Consider the following 10,697-nt stretch of genomic DNA (forward strand, 5'->3'; position numbering starts at 1 on the left):
ACCACGAGAAACATTTAAGCTAAGTTTTGGACATTCATATACCAGTGAAAGTACACAAAGGATCCATGCGTAATTCATACAGCCAACACCGAAGGAGCACAGCAGGGGCTGCTGCTGGGCCTAACAAGCCCCTTTTTCACCACCTCCTCCCCCCACCAAGCAGCTCTGGGACAGCGCCGACGATAGAACCACTCTACATACGTGCTACTTTTCCCAAATTCGTTTGGTTCCACACCACCATAACAGTTACATTTGTCATGTAGTAAATATCCACGAAGAAATGCTCACGGAGACTTACCCTTGACTTTCCTTCAGCGTCCATTAAGAGCTCCACGTATGTTACCTCACCAACTACAAATGAGATTCCAGACGGTACATAGACCAAGGGAGAAAGCCAAGAAAACAAGGGGGATTTAGAACAGTCGTCAACAACCTTATGTGGAGCCTCTGCCTTATTAGAAAGCCCAGGAACACTCCACGTTTGCTAATCCACCACAACTTGGGATTACAGGTGTGCAGTAAATGCAAGCCAGAGTTAACATCCTTGATTTTCTTCTTCCGTGTTAACATGCAAGCAATTTCTATATTCTCGGTTTCCTCAAGTCTTCAACATCTATATCACTGAGGGAATAGAGAAATGGAGAGCCTGCATGGCTATTTTCACATTTCTTTTAGCCAAATCTATTGAAAGCCAACATGGGTAATTGCATGCTACTTGGATGACAGGTCCCAAGATCAGTCTCCATTCTGTACAGTGAAAGACCACCTGAAGCAGAACTGGCACTGACAATAGACTCCATTCAGAAAATGGCTGTTCCTAAATAAGCCATGAATCCCTGAACTTCCTAGATGCAACTTTTCCCCCTCCTAATTTACTAAGACACACATTATTAAATTATCAGCAGGCATCTACAAATCTACTTGCCAAAGGCAACTGCCCCCAGTCCTCTGGCAAGCAGGACACCCAGCACCATACAGGTCTCATTCCCACTGCCATTTTTGAGAACAAAGAAAACAACAAATCCTCTGAGCAATAGGAGATGATGATGATGATGATGAGTTCGTTTTCTATACTGCCCTTCCAAAAATGTCTCAGGGAAAGAGAAATAACAAACAAATAAGATGGCTCCCTGTCCCCAAAGGGCTCACATTCTAAAAAGAAACATAAGATACACACCAGCAACAGTCACTGGAAGTACTGTGCTGGGGATGGATAGGGCCAGTTACTCTCCCCCTGCTAAATAAAGAGAATCACCACAGTAAAAGGTGCCTCTTTGCCCAGTTAGCAATGGCCCCCACTGTTTACCATCTCCAGGGATTAAGTAGTGTTGGCTCAGTTTATCAGTCAGACAAAATATTTTACTCATCAAGCTTTGTTGATACATTGTTCATCAGGCATTATTTTTCACTCGTCACAGACTAGTCAGCTAGTGGATTTCTGCAGCCCTGACCATCTCCATATCCCAGTGCAAGTAACAGAAGACCCACTTCTCTCCTAAGCCCTCTGTTTGTGTGCTGGAAAAGGATCTAAGAGAAGAGAGGGGATTGGTTGCCATCAACCACAATAATGGCTGGCTAATGAGACAAGACTAAATTTGCAGATCCCAATTATCAGGCACATTTATATCTAACTCTTTCTCCAAGGAGCTACAGGCAACATACATGGGATCGCTTTTCAGTGTACTGGAATGAAATAATTTTGCTTCTGGGTTCCTCAGGGCCAACCTTAATGTTTTAGCCACTGTACACACCAGTTCACCTCACTTTTTTCTCCGATTTCTATACACACCCAGAGGAACTCAAGACGTTCTAAGATAATACAGCTGTGAGTACATACAAGCTGACTGAAGCAAACTAGATCTATATTGTTGCCTGCTAGGTCTCATCTTGAGAGTTGACCAACCTGCAGTTCTGGCTTGCTGCAACTGTTCAGTATGGAGTAAAACAGAATTTAAAAGGTTATGGCTTATACTAGAAGATATGCAATTAGTTTGAGTCCTTGGACCAAAACTTCAATCCTCAGATCTGATTCCTCCCAAATAAGGGAAGCTCATGAATCAGAACCACATTAAGTAGACTGAAAGAAATATTATTTCCCCCATTCATCCCACTTCAGGTGTCTTAGGATGCTATTTGCATGAGCGAATCAGCTTCATTTTGTCACAGGCTTTCAACAATGGGTGGAACCCATCTCAGCCTAGTTCAACTTTGGATTGGTTGGAACACAGGAAGGAGTTCAAGAGCACTGGCAAAGTTTAATTTTAAAGAAAGGGAAAAACATACTGCACACCTGTAATTTTAAGTTTCGCCAACAAGTGATACACTGGAATGACTTCACCGAGGGAAACCATTTAAACATTTCAGAAGAAGGCATCCAAAGACACCAGGTGAAAGATCTGAACAGACCACAACACTTAAGTCTCCTAAACCATACTTACTGGCGCCAAGAAACCTCGGAGAGTTACTATTAAGGGCTTTAAATACCCCAAGATTGTTGAGTTATGGAATAGTAGTCGGTCACCTCAAGTATTCTACCTGCTCCCAAATCTGAATCCAGGGCCTGTAATTCTGACATACAAGACCCAGAATTCCAGCCATTTTTAGAGCCACATTCCTGGTTCTTGGGATTGTGGTGACTTGTGTCAACGCACAATTGATAGAATTACTCAAGCAATCATTTGGCAGACGGGACTGAAAAAGCAGCTTTAAGGAATGCCAGTTACTCAAATCTCAGCTGCAGTCACAAAACCCAAGAACACTCCCACCTGTGTATACACACACACACTAAACTCTGCAGAGAATGAAAGGTTTCCCCTTTTGCTCCAAGGAGCATTTGCTGGGACAAGCAGTTGAACAGAACTGCAAAGGAAATGTCTCACATCAGCCTTTTACATCCACGTGAGCTGGAGGTGGGGAAAGACCAGCACACACTTGGAACAAGTTCACTGTGGTTCTTGCAGAGGACATATCCATGCACACAGACACTCCTATTCGCCAATATTTCTCGCACTACGTAGGTCAAAAACTGTTCCAAAGTTCCAAAGCAACAGGCCCATTCATAATTAGTGTAACGAAACCATAGCGGGAATGAAAAAACTGGACAGTTCATCTGCATAGCCACCATCTGTTGAGAGCTGCTGCAATTCCGTGCAACCAACACACACTGCTGGGTGTTAACACATTTAATTATGAATGGTCCACACCCCTGCTGGAGCTGTGCATTCAGTCCCCAATGGCCTCCTAGTGAATCTGTCCAACCCTTTGCTTGCCTTCGGCTCTAGAGAACATGAGCTGTCATTCTCTACTTTAAGCCACAGGTACACATTGGACCCTAAGCTTCAAAGCACCAGGCCCAGGATGGTTTCCCAGTTTATACAGATTTGAGAGAGACCCAGGAGGAGTAGGAGGAAGATTTTATTTTTTCTGCCCCTCCCCACCAAAATGGGAGGGGAAAGCCTGCTGGGAAAGTCATTATCCAACTACAAAGGAACTGTAGATTGATTCCCGTTACGTGCTAGCTACTTTTTTTTTTTTAAGAGGCCAAAAGAAAGATGCATTGGAAGTGTTGAGTAGTCTCTGTTAAACAAATTTGACTAAAGTCTGCAAGATCTTTGAAAGGGCTGGTGTTTGGGCCCAGGCAATGACTTAGCCAATACGTCATTACTGGTGTCCTCTTTGGTGATTTAATTCATCCTCCTCCAAAGTCACTCTTAAAACTGTCCTGAATATTCAACAACAAAAGCAAGACTGCCTCAACCAAGAAGGTGACTGCTTTCTTCCTCAGCAGAATTGGACAGCTTGTCTAGACCCGTGAAAGGGTTTCTCATTTTAAAAAACCTCATACCAAGCCCTGATGATAGAAATCTTGCCTCTTCCAAGAGCCTCCAAGGCACCTTTGCTCTGAAGCATTATTAACCAATGCCAAACACACCTGTGCGCACAGGATGCGCCCCGGGGCAGGGGGCACAGCGGGTAGCATGCAACGCCAGAAGGGTCTGCCCTCGAAAAACCTTGGTTGCTCAACATTGCTACATCTACCCAGAATCACCTCAGACAAAGGCCTGCTTTCTGGACAAGGAAGTCAGTCACAGAGGAGGACAGACGCAGCTCGAGTGCACCCAGCGCCATTTACCTTTCTCTTTCACCAGGTCTTTGAGGTACTGCCACTTGACATCAAAGGGGATGTTGGTAATGAAGGCTCTGTATCTCTTCGACGGGCTAGCATACGGCTCAAAGCGGCTGCCCCCTCCCCGCTTCGCATTCTTTTCTTTCCTCTTCTCATTCTGATTTGGACGGTCACTTTCACTGTAACCAAAAAAAGGGACCAGAATTACATCCCAGCCCAAACTCTGACAGCATTCAGCCCCAAAGCTCAGCCCTAGAAAAGAAAAAACACTGAACATGTGCAGAGCATCTTTGTAGGCCATGAGGGGTTTAAAAGGTAAGCATCTCAAATAGCAGCAGGGAAATGACTTGATTGAATCCCTACTGATATGTTTCCCAGACTATAGGTGGGAAACACCTATACTGAGCAAAAGCAATTTAGAAAGATGCTGAAAGGCATCATCCCATACTGCGCGGGATAAGGCAGTGGTAAGCCCCTCCTGTATTCTACTAAAGACAACCACAGTGCTCTGTGGTCACCAAGAGTCGAAACCGACTTGATGGCACATTTTACTTTACCTCAAATAGAACAAAAGCCAACAGCCTGAATGCATTTGAATCATCTCACATGCAGAAGCCTGTGGTAACACCTGGCATTAGCTGAAGCTTGAGTCACCTTCAAGGGTATCCCCTTGGAGCACATTACAGTAGTCAAGCCCAGAGATTATGAATTAATGGCAATGTTATATATCAACAATACTGTTGAAACAATATTGTTGAGACAGAGGCTCTGATACAGCAGGTAGTGTGTCATACTGAAAGTGAGAAGACTTAATTTGTTTAGTCTTTTATGCCACAAGACTCATCATTGTTAAATATATATATGTTTACAGTGCCACAATATTAAAAAGTACTACAGTTTATTATAACAATAAGCCTCTCCTTGCACAACAACTCTGAACCCTCGCCAATTTTCTAAAGCAGCCCCATCTCCCTCAGCCTGTTCTAGCTCACAAGGTTGTTGAAAAAATAAAAGGGGCATTGTGAAAGGCATCATTCAGTTTTTATTGTTTTAAGTGAATTTTAATGATATTTAGGTTTTATATACTGCCTTGGGATCACAATGTGTTTACCGTATAGACACACACACTCTGTGTGTGTGCGCGCGCGCACACACGCAAATTGAGGAGGACTCCAAGTTTAAGACAACCCCCTCAAAAAAACACAGGTTAAATAAAAAGACAGGTTAAAGAGGAAGAGAACTAGGAACATAGGAAGTTGCCTTGTACTGAGCCAGACCATTGGTCCATCTAGCTCAGTATTGTCTACACAGACTGGAAGCAGCTTCTCCAAGGTTGCAGGCAGGAGGCTCCCTCAGCCCTATCTTGGAGATGCCTAAAAAAAAATATCTTGGAGATGCTGCCAGGGAGGGAACGTGGAAACAAGATGATCTTCCCAGAGCGGCTCCATCCCTTGAGGGGAATATCTTGCAGTGCTCACACATGTAGTCTCCCATTCAGATGCAAACCAGGGCAGACCCTGCTTAGCTAAGGGGACAAGTCATGCTTGCTACCACAAGACCAGCTCTCCTGTCCGAGTTTAGGATGGCCCCCCATTTCTGACACCAACCTGGGAAAACACACTTAATAGTAACATATATTTTTATACGTATAGATGCACACAAAATAGTAACTCTCCCTTAGTTTATTTTACACGCACACACTGTTCCTTAATATGTTTCGTTTGTGACGCAGTGATATAAAAAGAAAACAACTCCACGGGTACGGTGCAAAAGTGGGGTATATTTAAGGTTACTACGTAACTGCGTAACAGATTCAATAAGAACACTCTTCCTCTCCCCCCACCCCCAGCGGGGTCCGGGCTAATCTTCGCTAATCCACCTGAATGCCCCCCTCCCGCAACTGGCGCCTCACACGCGCGCACCTCTTGGGGGCTCCGTCCCCGATGCAGTTGCCAGCCCCATTGGCCGCCGCGGCCGCCACCACTCCGGACTCCGCCATTTTAGCGCTGCTCTCAGAAACCACCGCGGAGGCCGAACCCGCCACTACAGACGCCGCCATTTTCTCCTCAGATCCTCGCCCGCCTAGGCCGCACGTAGTGCGCATGCGCTCCCGCGGCGGCACCCCCCCCCTTTTTGCCTCTTCAACCAATGGGCTCGAGGCAGCCGCTGGAGCCATACGCTCTCTGCTCTCGCGACTCACGCCCTTTACCTCCTTTTTCTTCTCGGTCAATGAGCACGAGGGAGCCACGCCCCTGCAGCCCCACCCGCTTTTTCAAAGCGCCCCCCTCCCACTCGGCTATATAGAAGTAAAAGTTCCAGAGTGCCATGCAGCCTGGATCTAGAGATAAAAGACCTAGAGCCCAGCTTACAAGCTGCCTTGGCGCATGGTGGTCCGATAGAACAGGGGCAATTCTAGATAGAACAGCTAGCTTGGGGGAGCAAAAGGGTGGCAAAAAACGTCATTAGGGGACGGAGGATTTTTCTGCGCTTTTAATACCTTTCTAGGAGGGAAACAGTGGGAGAGGCTACGCTTCCCGGCACTAGTCTGGGTACTCCTTCCAAAGTGGTGCAGCAGCTCGAGGAAGCTCCGTTTCCCTCAAAGCAGGGGCTTTCAAACTTGGCTCCTTGCTGAACTACAACTCCCATCATTCTTAGCACAATGCCCAAAGGCCATTGTGGCTGTGAATGATGGGAGTCGTATTTCAACAGCTGGGGACCCAGGTTTGAGACTCCCTGCATGGCAGAGCACTGCATGGTTCTGGGGACTTTGCAGAGTATTCCGTTTTGGCCAAAGCTTCACACAAGTCCAATAAACTATTAGGGGTTGATGAAGGGTCCCAGGGTCTTACAGTGAAGAATACTGTAAACGGTTTGGGCCCGGGGTATTTGAGGGACCGCCTGCCCCCAAGGGTTGCTGCCTGCTTGACAAGGACATCTGAGGGGGCCCTGCGCCAGGTGCCGACAATGAGAAAGGCCCGGCTGTCGTGCACTCGGGCCAGGGCCTTCTCTGTTGCTGCTCCTAGACTCTGGAATGCTCTCCCAGTGGCCATTCGTTCCTCGGACTCCCATCACGGCTTTTAGAAAGCTTGTAAAGACTTGGCTTTTTACCCAGGCTTTTACACCATCGTTTTTACTGCCGCTTCTGTGTGTTTTTACCTGTTGTGTTGTTTTTATGCCTGTCTTTATAGGTTTTTATATTTTTTAGCTTTATGTTTTTATTGCCTTTTTATTGTATGTTTTAACTTTTGTAAACCGCCTTGGGGTTGTCTTTTAACAAAAGGCGGTATATAAATGTAAAAATAAATAAATAAATAATACGGTCCTGGAGGGGTTATTTTCCCCACTCCACCCCCCACCCCCTCCCCCGCAAGCCATGAAAAGTCTTTAGGACTGCTTTCAGTACATAGTTTCCCAGCCTTAAGGGTCCAGAATCTTCGGGAATCAGCATCAGTCTCCAGTTCACTGTTAAAGGCAATCCTGGAGTTTTCCATGGCTTGATTTTAGTGAAAATATTTTGGGAGAAAGTTCTATAGGAATAGATGCAGTGAGAGTTGGCAACCAACTCTGAAAGCCATCATTGCTGTTAACATTTGCAAGGGGGATGGGATAGGGGGCATAGGGAAGAGAGGCACACTGCTGGCCCAGTAACAGCTGTCCTAAGAAGCTTGGATTTCTATGGGCAGAACTCACTTCTACCCTGGGCAGACAAAAACAAAGCGAGGCAAGGTAAAAATTCAGGGACATTTAAGGCTATAACATGGATTGCAGCAGAAACTTTCTGTAGTTTCAGATCGGAGGGTATGAGTGGTGTTTGCCTCAACCTTAATTCAGTCCAAAACTGTTCTGCAGCAATCAGATTTGGGAAGCTATGGTTTATACTGCACAGATTCCTCTTACTGTGTCCAATTTAAAGTTAGGGTTGTTCTTGCTCCATCCTGTTTTTTCATCTTCTTTTGTTTCTCTTTGTCCCTCCCAGAGTCCTGCATTCTTCAGTCACTTAATTTTGATCAAAAATTACAGGTGGCATTCCCTGCCCAAATCCATTTTCTTTGGCAGCATTTGATCTGAAGAAGTCACAATCTTCAGCCTTTCAGTCGCTCCCATAATTTAAGAAGTGGTTGTAGATACAGTTTTTCTCACAGGCCTTTTTTCTGTTCTTTTTAGCTCAGCACCTCCATTGTCTCTCCTTACTTCTTTCCTAATGTGTCTGCCTATTCAGATTGTAAGGTTGTGGACAAAGACTAGTTATTGTTAATTTTATGTACAAGTATGGACCCACAACAAAATGTTGCAGTATATTTCTGGTGTGCATGTGTTGCCTATGCCTGGTGAAAGTTTTAAAGATCTTTCCCCTCAGAAGAAGGGGTTGTGGCTGTCTTAAGGAAGTATTTCTTCAAGGTGAGAAATGTCCCAGTCTTTTTGTTCAAGCCCCTCTTGAACAGTTCCATTAGCAATGTCCACTTAGTTGTCTTTTAACTGCCTGAGTCCATGAACATTGTGCTCCACTGAGTTACACTGGGGCAGTTCGCATGGGGTGGTTTGGCCACCTTAGGGGTTCTTTTTAAATTCCAGATTTTTTTGTGAAAAATACAAAAGCCTAACCAACTATGGGGAGGCTGGGGAAAGCGCAAAACTCCTTGCTAGATTTGAGCAGATACATGTGTCAGGAGAAGGATGAGGGCAAAAAGAAGCAGAGGCTGGGAAAAAATCTATTAATGAATTGTAGGGAGGTCTGGCTTAAAATCCACATGCAAAATGAAAAGGAACAATAGTTGTGGGCAAGCAAGTCAAAATAGGGTTCATTTCATCACTGGGAAAGCATTCAGGATTTTGTTCAAGAACTTGCCTGCTTGTGTGTAAAGGAAGATCCACAGCTGACCAAGATGAAATTGTGATGGCCCATGCATGTGCACAGACACTGCAAACAACCACCTTCCTGGCCCTTGAGGCAAGGCCACTTGTGAAAAAGGTCAGACTTCCTCTTACAGGACCCAGACCGGCAATCTCTTGTTACACCACCTGGGAGCAGCACAGCCAAGCAGCTGCTGCTACCCTGAGAAGATCTACCAAAAAACTTGAGCAACTCCAGAAAGTGTAAAGTGATGCATACTGGGGCATAAAACCCCAACTTTACATATATGATGATGGGATCTGAGCTGTCAGTGCCTAACCAGGAGAGAGATCTTGGGTGGGCAGGCGGGCGGGGGTGTGGACAGCTCGTTGGAAGTGTTGACGCAGTGCACAGCAGCTGTGAAAAAGGCCAATTCCATCTTCGGGATAATTAGGAAGGAGATTGAAAATAAAAATGCTAATATAATGCCATACAAATCTTATTGTGCAGCCACATTTGGAGTACTGTGTGCAATTCTGGTCACCCTATCTTAAGGACATTGTAGAACTGGAAAAGGTGCAGAAGAGGGCAACCAAGATGATCGGGGCCTGGAGCACCTTCCTTATGAGGCTAGGCTACTGCATCTGGGTCTTTTTAGATTGGAAAAGAGGCGACTAAGGGGAGACATGATAGAAGTGTATAAAATTATGCATGGAGTTGAGAGAGTGGACAGAGAGAAATGTTTCACCCTCTATCACAATACTAGAACCAGGGGTCATCCCATGAAACTGAAGGTTGGCGAATTTAGGACCAACAAATGCAAATAAATAAATTAAATAAATAAACAAGAGGAAGTACTTTTTCACACAGAGCATAATTAACCGATAGAATTCTCTGCCACAGAATGTGGTGATGGTCATTAGTTTGGATGGATTTAAAAGGTGCTTAGACAAATTCACAGAGGACAGGTCTATCAATGGCTACTACTCTGGTGGCTATAGGCCACCTCCAGACTCAGAGGCAAGATGCTGCTAAATACCAGATGCAGGGGAGCAACAGCAGGAGAGTGGGCATGCCCTCATATCTTGCCTGTGGGCCAGTGTGGGACACGGGATGCTGGACTAGATAGGCCTTGGGTCTGATCCAGAAGAGCTGTTTTTATGTAATGCAGGTAACATCAGCGGCTGCACCTTGGCAGAGGGGAGTTGTGGGCCAAACTAAATGAGTGCTGGTGGGTACTTTCTAGGAAGAGATAAGGAGGCATTTGCAGGAACTGGGCTGGAGGGCTTCCATCCAGAAGGTGGTGGTCAGGGAGCTGGCATCCCGCTGCCTTCGTAATGGGAACAGGTGCCCTCTCTGGGACACAGAGCTGTAGTAAGCACAACCTAACAGAACTGAGCCTGCAACAGATCATGGTCTCAGCCCTAGTTTCTAGCCATTAATCCCTAGGACTTGAAGTTGCCCCCATGAGTTGCACGGGACCTCACCTCTGCTTGCTGGATAACATTCCTCCACCACCAGGCAAACACTCAGGACCAAAGGAGGAAAAGGTCTGGAGGAACCAGCCACCATTACTATCACAGAACCTCAAGAGTTGGAAGGGACCTTGGAGGTCTTCTAGTCCACCACTCTGCTTGGACTAGAGCAGCCCAAGATACTCTAGTCCAAGCAGACAGGTGGACATCTAACCTTGAACTTCCAGCAAAGTAAAGGCCACCACTGCACAGGGCATGCTGTTCC

At 45.8% G+C, this 10,697-nt stretch overlaps 1 protein-coding gene across 1 annotated transcript in view; it reads right to left on the reverse strand.

Annotated features, from left to right (window-relative positions):
• The window catches only part of LOC128343776 (heterogeneous nuclear ribonucleoprotein M-like), a 133,490-nt gene extending 127,179 nt beyond the window's left edge, over window positions 1-6,311 (reverse strand). The window contains exons 1-3 of the mRNA XM_053293212.1: window positions 6,049-6,311; window positions 4,133-4,305; window positions 298-351 (exon numbers count right to left, since the gene is read on the reverse strand). Of these exons, the coding sequence (XP_053149187.1) occupies window positions 298-351; window positions 4,133-4,305; window positions 6,049-6,302 (481 nt within the window). The 5' untranslated portion in view covers window positions 6,303-6,311. The remainder of the gene's footprint in view (window positions 1-297; window positions 352-4,132; window positions 4,306-6,048) is intronic.
• Window positions 6,312-10,697: the final 4,386 nt, after the last annotated feature.

The sequence above is a fragment of the Hemicordylus capensis genome, chromosome 2 (genome assembly GCF_027244095.1).
Source record: "Hemicordylus capensis ecotype Gifberg chromosome 2, rHemCap1.1.pri, whole genome shotgun sequence".
In the NCBI taxonomy this organism is placed as follows: Eukaryota; Metazoa; Chordata; class Lepidosauria; order Squamata; family Cordylidae; genus Hemicordylus; species Hemicordylus capensis.